Genomic DNA, 14,269 nt, shown 5'->3' on the forward strand with positions numbered 1-14,269 from the left:
GATTGCAAATTTACTTAACCGCTCTGGAATGACCGCTCTGCCTCTGGAGACCACTTCAAGCTCCTTGTCTGTCCACCAAGCTGGTCTGTGAGAGGCTTAGCAAGGGTGCTATAGGACAGGATAAGTCGCTTGTAGAAGTTGGCAAACCCCAGGAACCGCAGGAGCTCATGGTGTATCTGGGGTTTCGGCTTTCCGGTTACTGCCTCCACCTCGCAGGGCACCATGCGCACGGAACCCTCCCTGATGATGTATCCCAGGAAACTCACCTTGTCGTGGTGGAACTCGCCCTTCTCCAGCATGCAATATAGATCATGCAGGAGAGTGCTGAGGATTGCACGCACGTCATGCCTGCGTCGGTCCAAGGCAGATGAATAGATCTAGAAAAAAATTCCCTTAAGAACTCCATGATGTACGCCTGAAACACGGACCGAAACATGGAGTGGGCAGTGGCCTTAAACTCAAGACGGGGCAGTGGCTAAACCATGCGCCAGAACCAAGTGCCCATAATGCTCTGGGGAAGCCATCTTGCACTCGTCTTCTTTGTGTAGCCTTGAGCAGTCACTTTGCTCACTCCATCAGCTTGTCCGCTACCATTTGGCAGATGGACCAATTTTACTACGCCACCTGGGGCCCCACCCCCCAGGACTCTAATTTAACAATGGTTATAATGAACACATCACTACCAATAGCAAATATTTAATATCAACAGTACTGTATACTAACAACAAAATACATAACAGTCATAAAACCAAGTCACAAAGCTACATTCTCCAAAGAGAAGACAATAGTGCCGTCCATGCAAAAACAGGAGCACCGACTAAGGATACTCAGGTCTCATCAAACCTGCTGGCTGGCCGCTCTGCCGTCCGACAACACAGGACACCTGACTGGGAGGAGCTCAATAAAGGCAACAAAAGTTAAGCGCTGGCTGGTTCTCTCTACATCTACAGCACACCAACAAAATTAAAATTAGCACCAACCATCACTAATCAAACCTGTACACACCCACAATCCAAAATCAATAAGAAAACATCTCTTAGCAGAGTATAACCCGATATTACCTCCCAGCCGCCTATTAACACGGCCAATTACGGGCGACGACCCAGCCCACTTCAGCCGGACTCAAAACAACACTCGCTGCCTAACTGCGGTCAATTATACAAAAAAAACAACAATAATCATATTCACACATTAAAGCAACTCAACTAAATCACATAAAAGGAAATAACTTCCAACAACCCACTTTAACGATCTCCGCGATGCAGAGCATGGAGGCGGACACAAACGCTGAGGAGAGCGAGATTTATTAACGGAAATTCCATAGGCAGGGGTCATAACAGGCAGGCAGTCCGAACATGAAAGGCACACGGGCATACTAACGGGAACGAAAACAACAAGGCAGGGTAACTACGAACAGAAAACACAAAGGAGCAGACTCACAAACGGGCAGACTCACAGTGGACCATTAAAACTGGATAAAACTTTCGCGAGTGACCATAGCGCGCGACTGCACACCTCGCATGAGCAGCGGAGGCGTTTAAACTTGATGCATCACATTATTTGCAGAGTTGTTCGCTTTCTGTGATCGAATTGCTTACAAGAAGCGCTGCAAATTGCGTCAACTGATGCAAGTTACGAACTGCTGTCCAGAAAGACAATGTCGAAGAAAATCCAGCAGCAGTATGATGAGGAAAGGGAAGTAAAACAGGTTATTGTGAGGAGCGCCACAAATGTGGCTTTGACTGGGGATCACTGGACCTCTGTTAGCAACAAGAATTATCTTGGTGTGACAGCTCATATTATAGATGATGAATGGAAGATCTAGTCATTTGCTTTGAGCATGCAGAAGACCACATCTAGGCACTATGGAGATGCCTGTGACAGAGGCCTGGGAAATTAAAGAAAAAGTATAACATCTAAAATGGTATTAAAAACATCTTCTGATTTACTTCAATTCTTCCAATATCCTTAGCTAAACTCCCAAAATTAAACATTTTTGGTCAGAATTTCCAGTGTTCTGAAAACTGTTTGCTCTGTTTTCTGGTGGAAAAATAAACAAAATGTTGAAGTTTATGCTTATGTGTGACGGGCAGTGTGAGCAACTAAAAAGGAAGCGATCACGCCAAGTCTCAGGGAAAGAGGATGGTTTAATAGAAAGTGCGCAAACCAAAACCCGTGACATAGATCCAGATTAAGGAAATAATAACCAGCAGTCAACTGGTACAAAGACAAGACATATATAGACGAACAAAGGACCCTCAGGTGAGACGGATCACGGGTCCCGCCCACCTGAGGGACGAACATCACGTGACCAAAAACAGGACATCTGCCGCTGTAAACGGGGGCGACCGGCAGGGCCCCCCCCCCCCCCCCCACAACGTCACATATGTTCATTGATTCATTCATCATTCAAACTTAAATTAATATTTCTCATGTAAAATATTAAAATGCGATTAATTTCAATTAATTAATTACAAAGCTTCTGATTAATTCGATTAATTTTTTTGATCGCGTCCCACCCCTAATATATAATATATAAATATATATTAGGGGTGGGCATAGATAAATTTTTTTAATCTAGATTAATCTCACTGAAATCTAGAGTAATCTATATTAAAATGGCTCATTCAGAATATGCGTGCTACCCAAGTAATGACTAAAAGTCAGTCTTTGAGATAGGGTTTCTTAATACAGAGGGTGCATCAACCAGGGGCTCATCTCCTGTTTCCAAAATGCATCAATGACTGCTTGAGAAAGCTGTTCTATTTTGATACTTGAAGAAAAAAAACATGCTCAATAAAATGTAGGTTACTCGTGTTCAACGGTTTATTCAGTTAAACATGAATTTGTAAGCCTACATACTGTACATTAAAAGGGGTTGATAACATGTTTATTCAGCTAAACATGATATTTGAAATATAAGCCAACATTTAGTACATTTAACCTCACGGGGGCATGTCTCCCCCACTTTTCCAAAAGCCGGTTTTGGTCCTCTGCAGTTTTAACAGTTAAAAAGAAATTAAAAAGCGACAAATCTAGGACCATGCAGAAAACAACTGCTCCGAGCTCCGCTCTGGTAACACTTTACGTTCATAAAAATGAATTTTCCATGAAGCAAACCTGGCGAATTCGTGTGGCTGCATCCATGTAAACACACGTACGATTTGTAATTCACAGGTTTGAAAACTCTCGCCCCTACTTTTCCCTATATACCTGTCCCACCAAGCCAACACTGCAACAAAAACACTTCGCACATAGGCTACCTGTAACTGGTCCAAAGTTTAAGCACGACAGTAAACCATTTGCAGGTTACCAGAGCATCAACGCAGGGCACACCAAAATGCTGCACCTCACCATCCGACTCGGGTCCATATTTATACATATCCCCCTCTTCTTTCTCTCTTCTCTCTTTGATCCTTAGCTGGCGATCTGCTGCGGACGTTTCCGTAGCCAGTACGCTGCTGTAGGTGCCGATGGTTCTCGAACTTGGCTCACAACGTTTTTCCATTCCTTCCGGTTCATTGCTGCTGTCTTTGCTTGGGTTAGATTCAGGCGTTGGTTCTGCAGATCCTTTTCTATCTGCTTTATCCAGGTTTTCTTAGGCGCAGAGCTCTGAATTTTCCAGTGGTTGGGCACATGTCCAAACCATGTGTGTAGGATGAGCGAGTCCCGGATACCACAGCAACTGCTTTGGAAAGTCCGGCCAAAGTCATTTGAAAAATTAGCAACCAAACCGATGGAAAACATATCCCCCTAATAATTAGTTTTCATTTTTAAATGGGCTGCAGCTGAGATTAGCTCACTACCATAATAGATGGAATAAAAACACCCCCTGCCCACCGGGACTTAAAGGAATTTCCCGTTTCTCAGCCCAAAATATTCGGCGGATTACATTTGCATATCCATATCAGGGCAATCAGGACATTAATTTCCCTTTGATACAGGATAATGCATATTAACTTATCATGACCTTTATAAAACAGTGATCAGGTTTCAGTTTCAAGTTTGTGGTTCAGTCATTGATTTTCTTAAAAACAAGTGTCTCAACTGCAGTTTCCCTACATTCCAAAATTAACATTATTCCTCATAAACTAAATGCTAATTCCTGAAGTAAATCACTGATGATTTGGTGAACAATAATTGAGCTGATGTACATCAAAAGATAACAGGGTGAGCCCCAAAGAAATAGCAGAAGGTTCTCACTGATGGAGCCATCGCATGTCCTAAAACCAGTCTGCACACCCAACACTTATATCTGCTCCATCAACGAGGGACACGGAGTATCCGGTGGTGTCCCCTGAGGCGTGCTGCATGTTCCAATTGGCAAGGGACATATCACTCAGGAGGGGGCGGTTATTGGACCTTGGAGCTGGGCTGTAATGATTCATTTGTATCTACATGTTCTGTTCTCAGTTGCAGATGAACAGCAGAGAGCTTTCAGAGCTTATATGCACAGATGGTGTGGGGTTGTTTGCATGAATTGGGATAGTTTAGATTTACAACATAATCTTTCAAGGTTATCTTAATTAATATTTAGAATTTAAGGGTACATTAGGGTCATACCAAAATGAACCAGGGGAGATTGGGGTTGTGACTGGGGCTTGCATCCAGTAGCAATTGAAACAAACAAAACAAAAAGTGTGTTTAAAAATTAAGTGTGATTTAAACAGAATAGTAGAGATGTGGGAAAAATACAGGTTTCAGTAAATCTGTATTCCACCTCCATTAGAAACCTGCATCCATAAACAATTGCCAGTGACAACAAGAGGAAAAGAATCAGTTATGGTGCACTGGTCCCAGTCTAGCAGGGCCATGTCCACTCACACACACGCATATCCATCACATCCATTCCCACTCTCATTATCTCCAGATTACTGATTATTTCCCTCAACTGGATTGCACTAATCAACATACTTCTTCCAGCACTTTTAAACCACTCAGAGAGTGAGAATGAGAGTGTGTGAGTGATAGTGTGTGTGTCCATCCATCCCTGTGCTGCTTGCATCACCCTTGTACCTACTTACTTTACTGAGTTATTTGTTGTTCTTTGCTGTTGATGGAGAATAAGGACCATCAAACAAACCCCTCTCCTTTTGCTCCCTCCCTACCACCATTACAGAATGTGTAGCATCAAAGGGGCAAGGTAGGCAGTCCTGATTGGGCTACGCTGCTGACAACCCAAATGGCAGCTTTGGGCCAGCTTTGGGCTCTTTTTGTAAGAGCAGACCAGATTTCATCAACCAGACAGATCACAGACCAAAAAAAATTCTGATGTTTATATAAGGCATGATTCAACAGGATTCAAATGTTTACTGAATCCATAGTCTGCTTTTTAAACTTTGTCCATAGTTATAGGGGTTATGAACCAATGAATGGAGGTTAAAAAACATGCCAATGTGTGATTCGTACATTCATGTGTGATAAGATTTACATTGTTGATTACATTGTTGAAGATTTACCAGAGGGTTAACTACAAACATGAGAAAATAAAAGTAAAATCTAATTTTTTAGTGCTATTTTTTAACTCCATCAACTGTATCTGTCAGCAAGTTTAAAACATTAAACCACTTAAAATAAGTATTTTTATATGCCAACTGCCATTTCTTTTCACCTCTGTAAATATTACATTTTCAGTATATCATATTACAGTTTTTATAGCCGCTAAGACATAAAACATCATAGCACAATTTAGGAAACAATTAAACCCTTCTATTGACCTGATGCCCTAAACCTTAAGCACATTCTCTGACTTACACTCATTTAGAAATTCTAAAACAAGCTTTTTGCGAAACATTAAACACAGTTCTTCACATAAGATACTACATTCAAAACTGAAAACCATGTGTTTCTTTTGGAAAACACTGCCATGCAAAAAGTGTGTTTTAGATTTTCTGTGTTATAAAGACACCTTTTTGTTTCTTAGTGACTGCAAAAAACTGTAAATAGCTATACATTTTCCTATTTTGTATTGAACAGCAAGACAAAGAAGGGCACAGTTTTACAAGAGAAAAAGATGTTTAATTTGGGGACAAAGTGCCACAATTCTGATGGACAAAAATCACACTGAAAACAAAGGTGACTGGACTAGAACTAGACAATGTGTGGGCCTTATGAATCCATGAAAACAATGTCCAACAAAGACCATAGGAAGACACAACATTGCAGAGAGTGCACTGACCAACAAGGGAGAAAGAAAACATAAGAGTGACGCATAAGTAGAGATTAAAAAATTAAACAAAACAATACCACATGGTTAATGCAATGAGGACCATGACGCCATGATGCCACGGGGACACACTGCAAAAAAGGCTAGTTGAAATATAAGAAAAAAATACTTAATTCAAGCATAAAGTTAATCAATACTAGTCAAATTATCTGTCCATGCAGCAAGATAATTTTACTTGACAAGAATTCTCAAAATAAGTTTGTTCAAGTCTTGAAATTAGATTGCTCTGACAGGCTGCAAGAGCTTAAAATAAGTCAAAAGTACTAATATTTAGATAAAATTACTTGAAAACAGATGTGCTAGACCACAGTAACAAGTCTAATATTCTGAATATGAGCAAATAATGCTTATTTAGTTTTTGGAACTCTTAATATAGGTTTTCTAATGTAAGTGTAAAATACTTAGTACTAGGGTATTATGACTACTTGAAACAAGTTGTCTCATCTTAAAACAGGTACTCTTAAAAACCACATTTTACTTGAAACTAGGTTTTAATCCAGGATCTTACATCTTAAAACAGGAAACCCATAAGTAATTCACCACCAAAACAAGTGAAAATTCTGTCAACATTTATTGACCGTACTGTAGACCATCAAACCACTTGTTTAAACACAGGGGCTTAATACACACTAAACAACTGAAGTACACAGCAATTGACTTAATACACACTAAACAACTGAAGTACACAGCAACTGACAGTGAACAACTGCACATCATCACTTTCCCAGTATACTGAGCAAACAGCAAGGTGAGGGAGGGAGGTAGGAGTGAGTAGAGAGAAAGAATGTGTGAATGAATGAGTGAGAAAGAGAGAAAGAAAAAGATTGACACACACACACACAGAGAGAGAGAGAGAGAGAGAGAGAGAGAGAGAGAGAGTGTGTGTGTGTGTGTGGAGTCATTTAAATACACAGTGAACAACTGCATTTGAACATGACTTTCCCCACTAGTAAGCAAACAAAAAATGCAACTACTTCTCAATAAATGATTTCCACTCTGCCATTGCCCTCTTATATGCACCTGTAGCATCTCGATCATGGATTGTGTCACACAGTACCTCAGTTTGAATGACCGAGAGGAGGGTTGCAACACATTTTGGGTACGTCAGGTGCATCGTGTAGTAGTATGCCATCAACATCAACATCCCATCAAAGAACTCCTCCTTTGGTATGGTGCTTACAGGTACGTTTCCCACGGCAAGGATGCAGACCTTTCCATCAAAGAGTAACACAGGACTGGTGAGAGGGCGCTTTTCCAAGAAAAGTGACGGATCCTCCATTGCCTTTAATTTGAAAGAAAAAGAGAAATTTATAAATGTCTTTTTGTAAAAGACTAAGAAAAATCAATACACCAACTGAAATGCACAATAACCTCACCTGAAGGACATGCAATAGTGCTTCACTGGGATTCCCGAGCCGTTTTGGTGGTGAAGTTGGTGAGGGAAAGAGTGATGGGAGACCAGTCAAACAGGCAATGGTGAAATCCGCTGGAAGAGGCATAATTAGATAAATTAACATCCGTGTATCAGAGGTCCTGCAGACACAAATAGGAAGCTGAAGGATTACAGTTTTACAGAGTTCAGATTTGGAATAGAACTGCAACATACCTTCACGCATATTCAAGGGTATAGGTGGTTTCAGGACTTTCTTCCACACACCATAGAACTGTACATTGGCACAGAAGGTTTCCCATCTTTTCTTTGTTTCATCAATGTATTTGGGGTTGGTGCCACCCAAGATTCGACGCAGCTCATCCATTGCCTAGGATAAAATTGTGCATTTAGTGCAGCTGATATCATTACACAGAAACAAGCACACAAAAGAGTGAGATATGAAACTTACATTTTTAGGGTCTTTGAAACATGGATATGCTTCAAATATCTGCGCAATCCTGTCTTCCTCCTTCAACACACTTGAGTCGATGAAGGCCCGCCTTGCATCAAACTCAAGGTCCAAAATTTGAGCAACATCACTTTGGTTAGGTTTTGAGTTGGGCTTGCTGTACATGTTGGAGAGTGTTTTGTAATGCCTTGCCTGCATTTTCAGGCTGTCCTGATGTTCTGAAATACAACAGTAGAGTTCAGAAAGTTTAATTATTTCTAAATATATTTTCTTGATCAGCCAAAGAACAGGGAAAACACACAAATAAAACTCACTGGTAAATATTCAAAGTGCCAGTGTAAAAGGTAAGCTCTTTTAAATTTTATATTTTATACACGCACACAATAAAAACAATACTGCATGCAGTATTACCTGGATTTAAGTCATCATTGCTGACATCGCTCTCTGGAAGAATAACAGTTGAAGCAGTTGAAGCTGAAGAACTTGCAGTACCTTCTTCTTCTGTACTCGTTTCAAAGAGTGATCTCTTTGCGGACCCTCTTTGTGGCTTTGGGCCCTGCCTCTTTCTTGGAGACTTAATATTTTGCAGTCGCTTATACATTTTAGAGTAAATCGTCAGCTGTGGCAAAGGAAAGTTGATAAGTTAAGCTGTCATGTCATCCACCAAGCCCTTTAAATGTTTTAGATGCAAAATAACTTACATATGGCAGATCTGAAGTGTCACGTAGCATAGGGTAATAGTCAACGATCTTCTGTGACACTGCTCTCAGCTCATGTTTTGAGGGGTATCTTTCCTCTTTTCCCAGGGGACTAGCACGCAGAATGGCAACCATGCTGGTGATTGTGTTTCTGATGAGCCTGCAACTTAGCTCCTTTGACATCTTGCAAACTTTTTCCTTTCCATTGCGGAGCAAATCAAAATACTGGCTGCGCACCATGTCCAACTCTGAGTCTGTGTACACTACATACTCTGGTGGGTCTGGCAGTTTCACCGTTTTGGCTGTAATTTCATGAACAGGGGTAGAGGTCTGAGGCTGGCTTGTCAACACTGCACAGGTAGCGGACACATTCCCACTTCCTCGATCTTGATCAGGATCACCATCCTATACGAATTACAAAAACACACACAAAACATTCTTTAAAATAAAATAATTTTATGCTTTCCATAAACTTCCTGAGTTCCTCCACAGATGCATTACCTTTGGGCCAATCATGTCCCATAATTTCTTCCTCTTCAGAAAATTCTCTGGTCCAGGAAAGAGGTCTTTCAAATCTTCCCGACTTAGGGTTTTCAGAACCTCCTCATCAATATTTGCAGCTTTAAAAATATCAGTAACATGCCTGGCATCAGTATCACATTACACATGTTTTGGTACGAATTCTTCATTGAAACATAGCCTACAACTGTTCATATCTATGGATATTTGCTAGCAGCATGACCATGCTAACTGAACAAAAATGGCACACATTTTAAAATACATACAAAACGAGATGAATACACGAAGAATTCTTACACATTGTCCATCCTGATGAGCAAATAACCCCTAACTTAACAGGTCTTTCTTAGAAGTGCCAGCTATTTAATTTAGGTTTATCCCACATATTTCTGAAATGCTAACGTTAGCCTAGCTTGTGAACTTTATGTTGCTCCATCTGCGCATGATTCCATTAATGTACCAACTGACACCGTGCTTTGAAATAGCTTAGTTTAAACACAACTTACCCCGTAGCACCAACAGTGTAGTCTCATCTAAATCATCCATACCATCCAAGAAAGTGGCTTTTCTTTCTGTCTCTGTTCTCAAATGTAAGCAGTTATCTGAGGACAAAACATATCGATAAGTTTGCTAATGATACCTAGCAAAAGCATTTAGCTTTGTAATGTAGACTTGCTGACTATGGCTAGCTTTCGATTATAACTTTAAGCTCCTCAGTCTCCAAGCTAGGAGAGCAGGTAAAATATTAAATAATATCGGAACAAATGTATACAATATACTACACCAAAGATATCGTGAACATAATGTTAAATCCGTGCTTACCCCGACGTGCACTTTTCAGGCTTCCGTTGAACACTGCCGCTTTTTATCTGAAAAAGGCGCCAAATCTCTTCAACGTTGAACTGACGCATCTGTTTGACGTGCGGGTGAGCGGAGAGCAGGTCATAGAGCAGAGGTGTGAGCAGCGTGCGCAAATATTTTCTCATATATAAAATTGTACGACATAAGTTGTTGTAAAAATTCATATTCATATTTCTGGCAATTCATATTTTTGGTTAGCAAATAGGAAGCACAGGTGTAACCAATCCCACAGACAAGCACCAAAACGAGCCTACTAAATACTACTGGAGTGTCATGGCGGTGTGGCGGTGCATGATCTGTTTCGTTTTTGTTGCGTTAAGTTTAAAATCGCTCCTCAGCCACATAAATGTCACGCATGGCCGTAGTCAGGATTTCTGGGTTCTTTGTGGAATTGATGGTTGTGAACAAGATTTTAGAGTTTACAACTCATTTTATCGCCATCTTAAACGAACACACCCTTTGTATTTGGCGACCGGATGCCCACCAAGCGGATGGAGGACAACACCTACATCAGCTGTACTTGGGTCAGAGAACTTTGGTGCATCTATCTTTTCTGAAGCCACTACTCCTGCAAGAACATACTTTGTAGAGGAACAGTCACACGGTAGTCAAATTGAAACTTGTATGGAAACAACTCCTGATTCCCATTCTATTCAGGTAAGTTTTGATTTGGCAAATTGCAAAGTTAATTTTAATCCATGAGGCATATTTATGATTCTTGATTAAAATTACATGGTTTAGCCTACATGATTTCTGTATGTTGAAGTGAAGACAGTCAAAATGTATTCTATAAAATGTATTGTAGGTTATGAAACTTAAGTTGAAATTTAATATGTATTATGGATTTGGATATGTGCATTTGTTATGACTATAATAATAATAATAATAATAATAATAATAATAATAATAAGTTAAACTTATATAGCACCTTTCTAGTACCCAAGGACACTTTACAAAATTCCTATTTCAATTCAATTTCAATGTTTATTTCAAATATGGAAAACTAAAAACAAAACAAATGATAAAACAGATAACAAAACAATTTATTAAAATTCCTATGAGAAGAGAAAAAAATAATAAATGAATAAATACGAAAGACTACTGAGATATTCAATTTTATTTATGAAAGGAAAATAATGGCGCTGGAACATCTGTAACCAAACCGGATATTGGCAAGTCTGCGGCAGCATTTGCAATCAGTGTCCGGGAGGAATGCCATTTGTCACAGGTCAGTTTTGCATAAAAAATGCATGCAGATGGAGTGAATGTAATAATAATTGATAAACTGACACCTTAATTGTAAAGTAGGCTCATTCGAATGCATCAGAATGTGTTGCATTTAATTCTGTGAGGTCATGACATTATATTAGTAAAAAATTAAGACCAATTGATGACTTTTCACAGAGGACCGTCAACAGAGTCATTGGGGGGGTGCAACAGTACCAAGCAACTCTCTTGGATACATTAAGGATAAGAATGAGAAGAATTTTCGACAGACATCCAGAGACAACCACTCAGCTTCAAAATGAGGTTCTGAATACTTTTGATACTTTCAGAGATCCTTTCTCAACCACAGCATATGGACAGAATAGGACTATTTGTGAACTCTTCAGTCCAGTCTGCCCAGAGGAAGTTGTTGTCTCTCAGAAGATTTGTTGGGTGAAACAAGGTAGTTCAAAGGTTATGGCCATAAGAAACAAATGTTTTTACTATGTACCACTAATTGAAAGTCTAAAGCAGCTACTGACCAATTCTAGAATTTTCTCCATGTTGAACACTGTACCACAGAGAAGCAGAGAGGGATTCTTGTATGACTTTTCAGATGGTGCTCTATTTACATCTCATCCTTTATATTCTGTGAGGCCTAATGCTTTGCAGATCATTTTGTACTCAGACGATATTGAAATATGTAACCCTCTAGGGCCCCATACTTCTTCAAATAAGTTGTTAATGGTTTACTACAGTTTAGGTAATATTGATCCAAAATTTAGGTCCAAGTTAGCAGCAATACGACTCCTTGCTATTGCAAAATCTGTTGATGTTTCTAAATGGGGTATAGATGTTATTTTACAAAGAATTATAAAAGATCTTAATCTACTTTATAATGGTGTCAAGGTTGAAACACCACATGGTGAAATGAACTTGTTTGGAGCTGTGATAGCAGTATGTGGAGATACACTTGCTCAACATGAGCTTGCTGGCTTTAAAGAAGGGGTTGGCTTTGCCTATAGCAAGTGCAGACACTGTGAATGCACCTTTGAGGATATGCAAATACATTTTGATGAGAATAATTTTGTCAGAAGAACACTAGAAAGGCACATTAGGCAATGTCTTGAAATAGACAAGGCAAGCACAGATACTTTAAAGGCCTCCCTCAAAACTACTTACGGAATTAATAGAAGAAGCAGACTTATTGATGTTCCTGCATTTGACCTAATCAGACAAACTCCACAGGACATAATGCATGTAATTTTTGAAGGTGTTGCACCAATGGAAATCAAGCTTGTGTTAAAAAGTCTTATACTGTCAGGTAATCTAGAGTTAGATGTGTTCAATTCAGCCATTCAGAGTTTTCCTTACTCGCCTCTTGATATACGTGATAAACCTTGCCCTGTTAGTGTCAGCACTTTGACAGCAAGTGACAACAAATTAAAACAATCATGTGGGCAAATGTTAATACTGTTAAAAGTATTACCTTTTATTCTGTATGACTTGGACAATGAGTATGTTACATTCATTGTTAAGCTGATTGAAATTGTACAGATTGTTCTTGCTCCTATTATTTCTTTACAGACAGTAATACGGCTTAAACTTATGATTGAAGAACACCTTAGTCAGTTCAAACATTTATTTCCCGAAACTAATGTAATACCCAAGCAACATTACATGTTGCATTTGCCCAGTCAAATTCAATCCCTTGGTCCTTTAATAAGAACTATGTGCCTGCGATTTGAGGCCAAGCACAGTTATTTCAAACAGTGGGCTCCAAAATTGAATTTTAAAAATGTGTGCAAGTCACTTGCCAAACATAATCAATTTCTTGAATGTTGTCAGAACGAAATTGGCATTGAACATCCCATTTTCGCAACCGAGAGGGAATTGGGGCCTGTTACTGATATTTCAAATACTGATTATGTTAAGGCCAAATTTAGAGATTTTTTAAATATGGACATCAGTCAATCTGTTGTCTCTGTGAAGTGGCTAATTCTCAATGGAAATAAATACATCAGTGGCAGGTCTCTAATTATTGCAGATGTGAATGATACTTTGCCTGTGTTTGGACTGGTTAAAGACATCTTTTTAGTAGATTCTTCTTTTGTTGCTTTTGAATATCAGCGTTATGAAACATTGCATTTTGATAACAATTTGTTGGCATATGAAGTTACAGTTCCTACTATTGCCCAGGCAACAGAATTGGTGCATGAGCTTTTAGATCAAACCTCATATTTTCCAATAAATTTTAAGGATAGTGTGTTTGTGCCAATAAAATATACTCTCTGTGATGTTATTGTACATAGGAACGGCCCCAGGTACGTATAATGAGCTCTGGATGAGATGTCCTCCTATACTGTACATTAGTTTGCTGTAGCTAGCTATGTATTGGCCAGTTGTAGGCTGTTTGTTTCACTGATCCAATTCCATTGTTGAAAAGTGGCCAAAGCCAATCTTTTGTTGGTTTGCTTACTTTGTTCATCTAATTTCAATTATGAAATGGCATTTACCAATAAAAATTATTGTGAATTCTTCTCGAATTAAGAAATCAAACTTAAATCAAGAAATGTAATGTATGAATCAAACTCAGTTTATGTGGCTAAATCTTGAAATTAGTTTTATGTTGTGGAATAAAAGAGTATAAATTGATTCCTAAGGTGTTTTTACCAATAATTTACTAAATTTAAGATTTCTTGACTAAGTAAGATAAGATGGACACATTCATGATGAATTTTAAGATTATGCTATGGGACCAAATGTAAGAAACTAGTGAATAACACTTGAAACAAGATAATCAATATAAAATTTCCTAATGTAAGATTTTAAATCTTGGTAAGAAGACAAAAATTTGCATTGCACCATGACACTGTTGAGATCTGTTGAGAAAAACAATCAAATAAAATTATCAGCAA

At 39.0% G+C, this 14,269-nt stretch overlaps 1 protein-coding gene and 1 long non-coding RNA gene across 2 annotated transcripts; one reads left to right on the forward strand and one right to left on the reverse strand.

The window, feature by feature from the left end:
• Positions 1-6,043: 6,043 nt before the first annotated feature.
• On the reverse strand, positions 6,044-10,887 carry LOC143488958 (uncharacterized). The gene is made up of 9 exons (XM_076987965.1): positions 10,107-10,887; positions 9,791-9,886; positions 9,267-9,385; positions 8,769-9,170; positions 8,479-8,686; positions 8,068-8,285; positions 7,833-7,986; positions 7,603-7,712; positions 6,044-7,508 (listed from the first exon to the last, which is right to left on the reverse strand). Exons 2-9 carry the CDS (start codon positions 9,828-9,830, stop codon positions 7,197-7,199), a joined length of 1,563 nt encoding a protein of 520 aa, XP_076844080.1. The 5' UTR covers positions 9,831-9,886; positions 10,107-10,887; the 3' UTR covers positions 6,044-7,196.
• On the forward strand, positions 9,827-13,943 carry LOC143488959 (uncharacterized). Its single transcript, XR_013124597.1, has 3 exons — positions 9,827-10,802; positions 11,275-11,373; positions 11,550-13,943. It is a non-coding gene; the product is annotated as an uncharacterized LOC143488959 (long non-coding RNA).
• The last annotated feature ends 326 nt before the right edge of the window (positions 13,944-14,269 follow it).

This window comes from Brachyhypopomus gauderio, unplaced genomic scaffold (assembly GCF_052324685.1).
Source record: "Brachyhypopomus gauderio isolate BG-103 unplaced genomic scaffold, BGAUD_0.2 sc57, whole genome shotgun sequence".
In the NCBI taxonomy this organism is placed as follows: domain Eukaryota; kingdom Metazoa; phylum Chordata; class Actinopteri; order Gymnotiformes; family Hypopomidae; genus Brachyhypopomus; species Brachyhypopomus gauderio.

Bases quoted from the DNA above. Each gene is read 5' to 3' on its own strand.
- LOC143488958 (XM_076987965.1), bottom strand. From the start codon at position 9,830: ATGGATGATTTAGATGAGACTACACTGTTGGTGCTACGGG. The intron at 8,687-8,768 runs GTAAGTTATTTT...CCTTTGCCACAG, and splicing joins ACACTTCAGATCTGCCATAT to CTGACGATTTACTCTAAAAT. The intron at 8,286-8,478 runs GTAATACTGCAT...GTTGTATTTCAG, and splicing joins CAATGATGACTTAAATCCAG to AACATCAGGACAGCCTGAAA.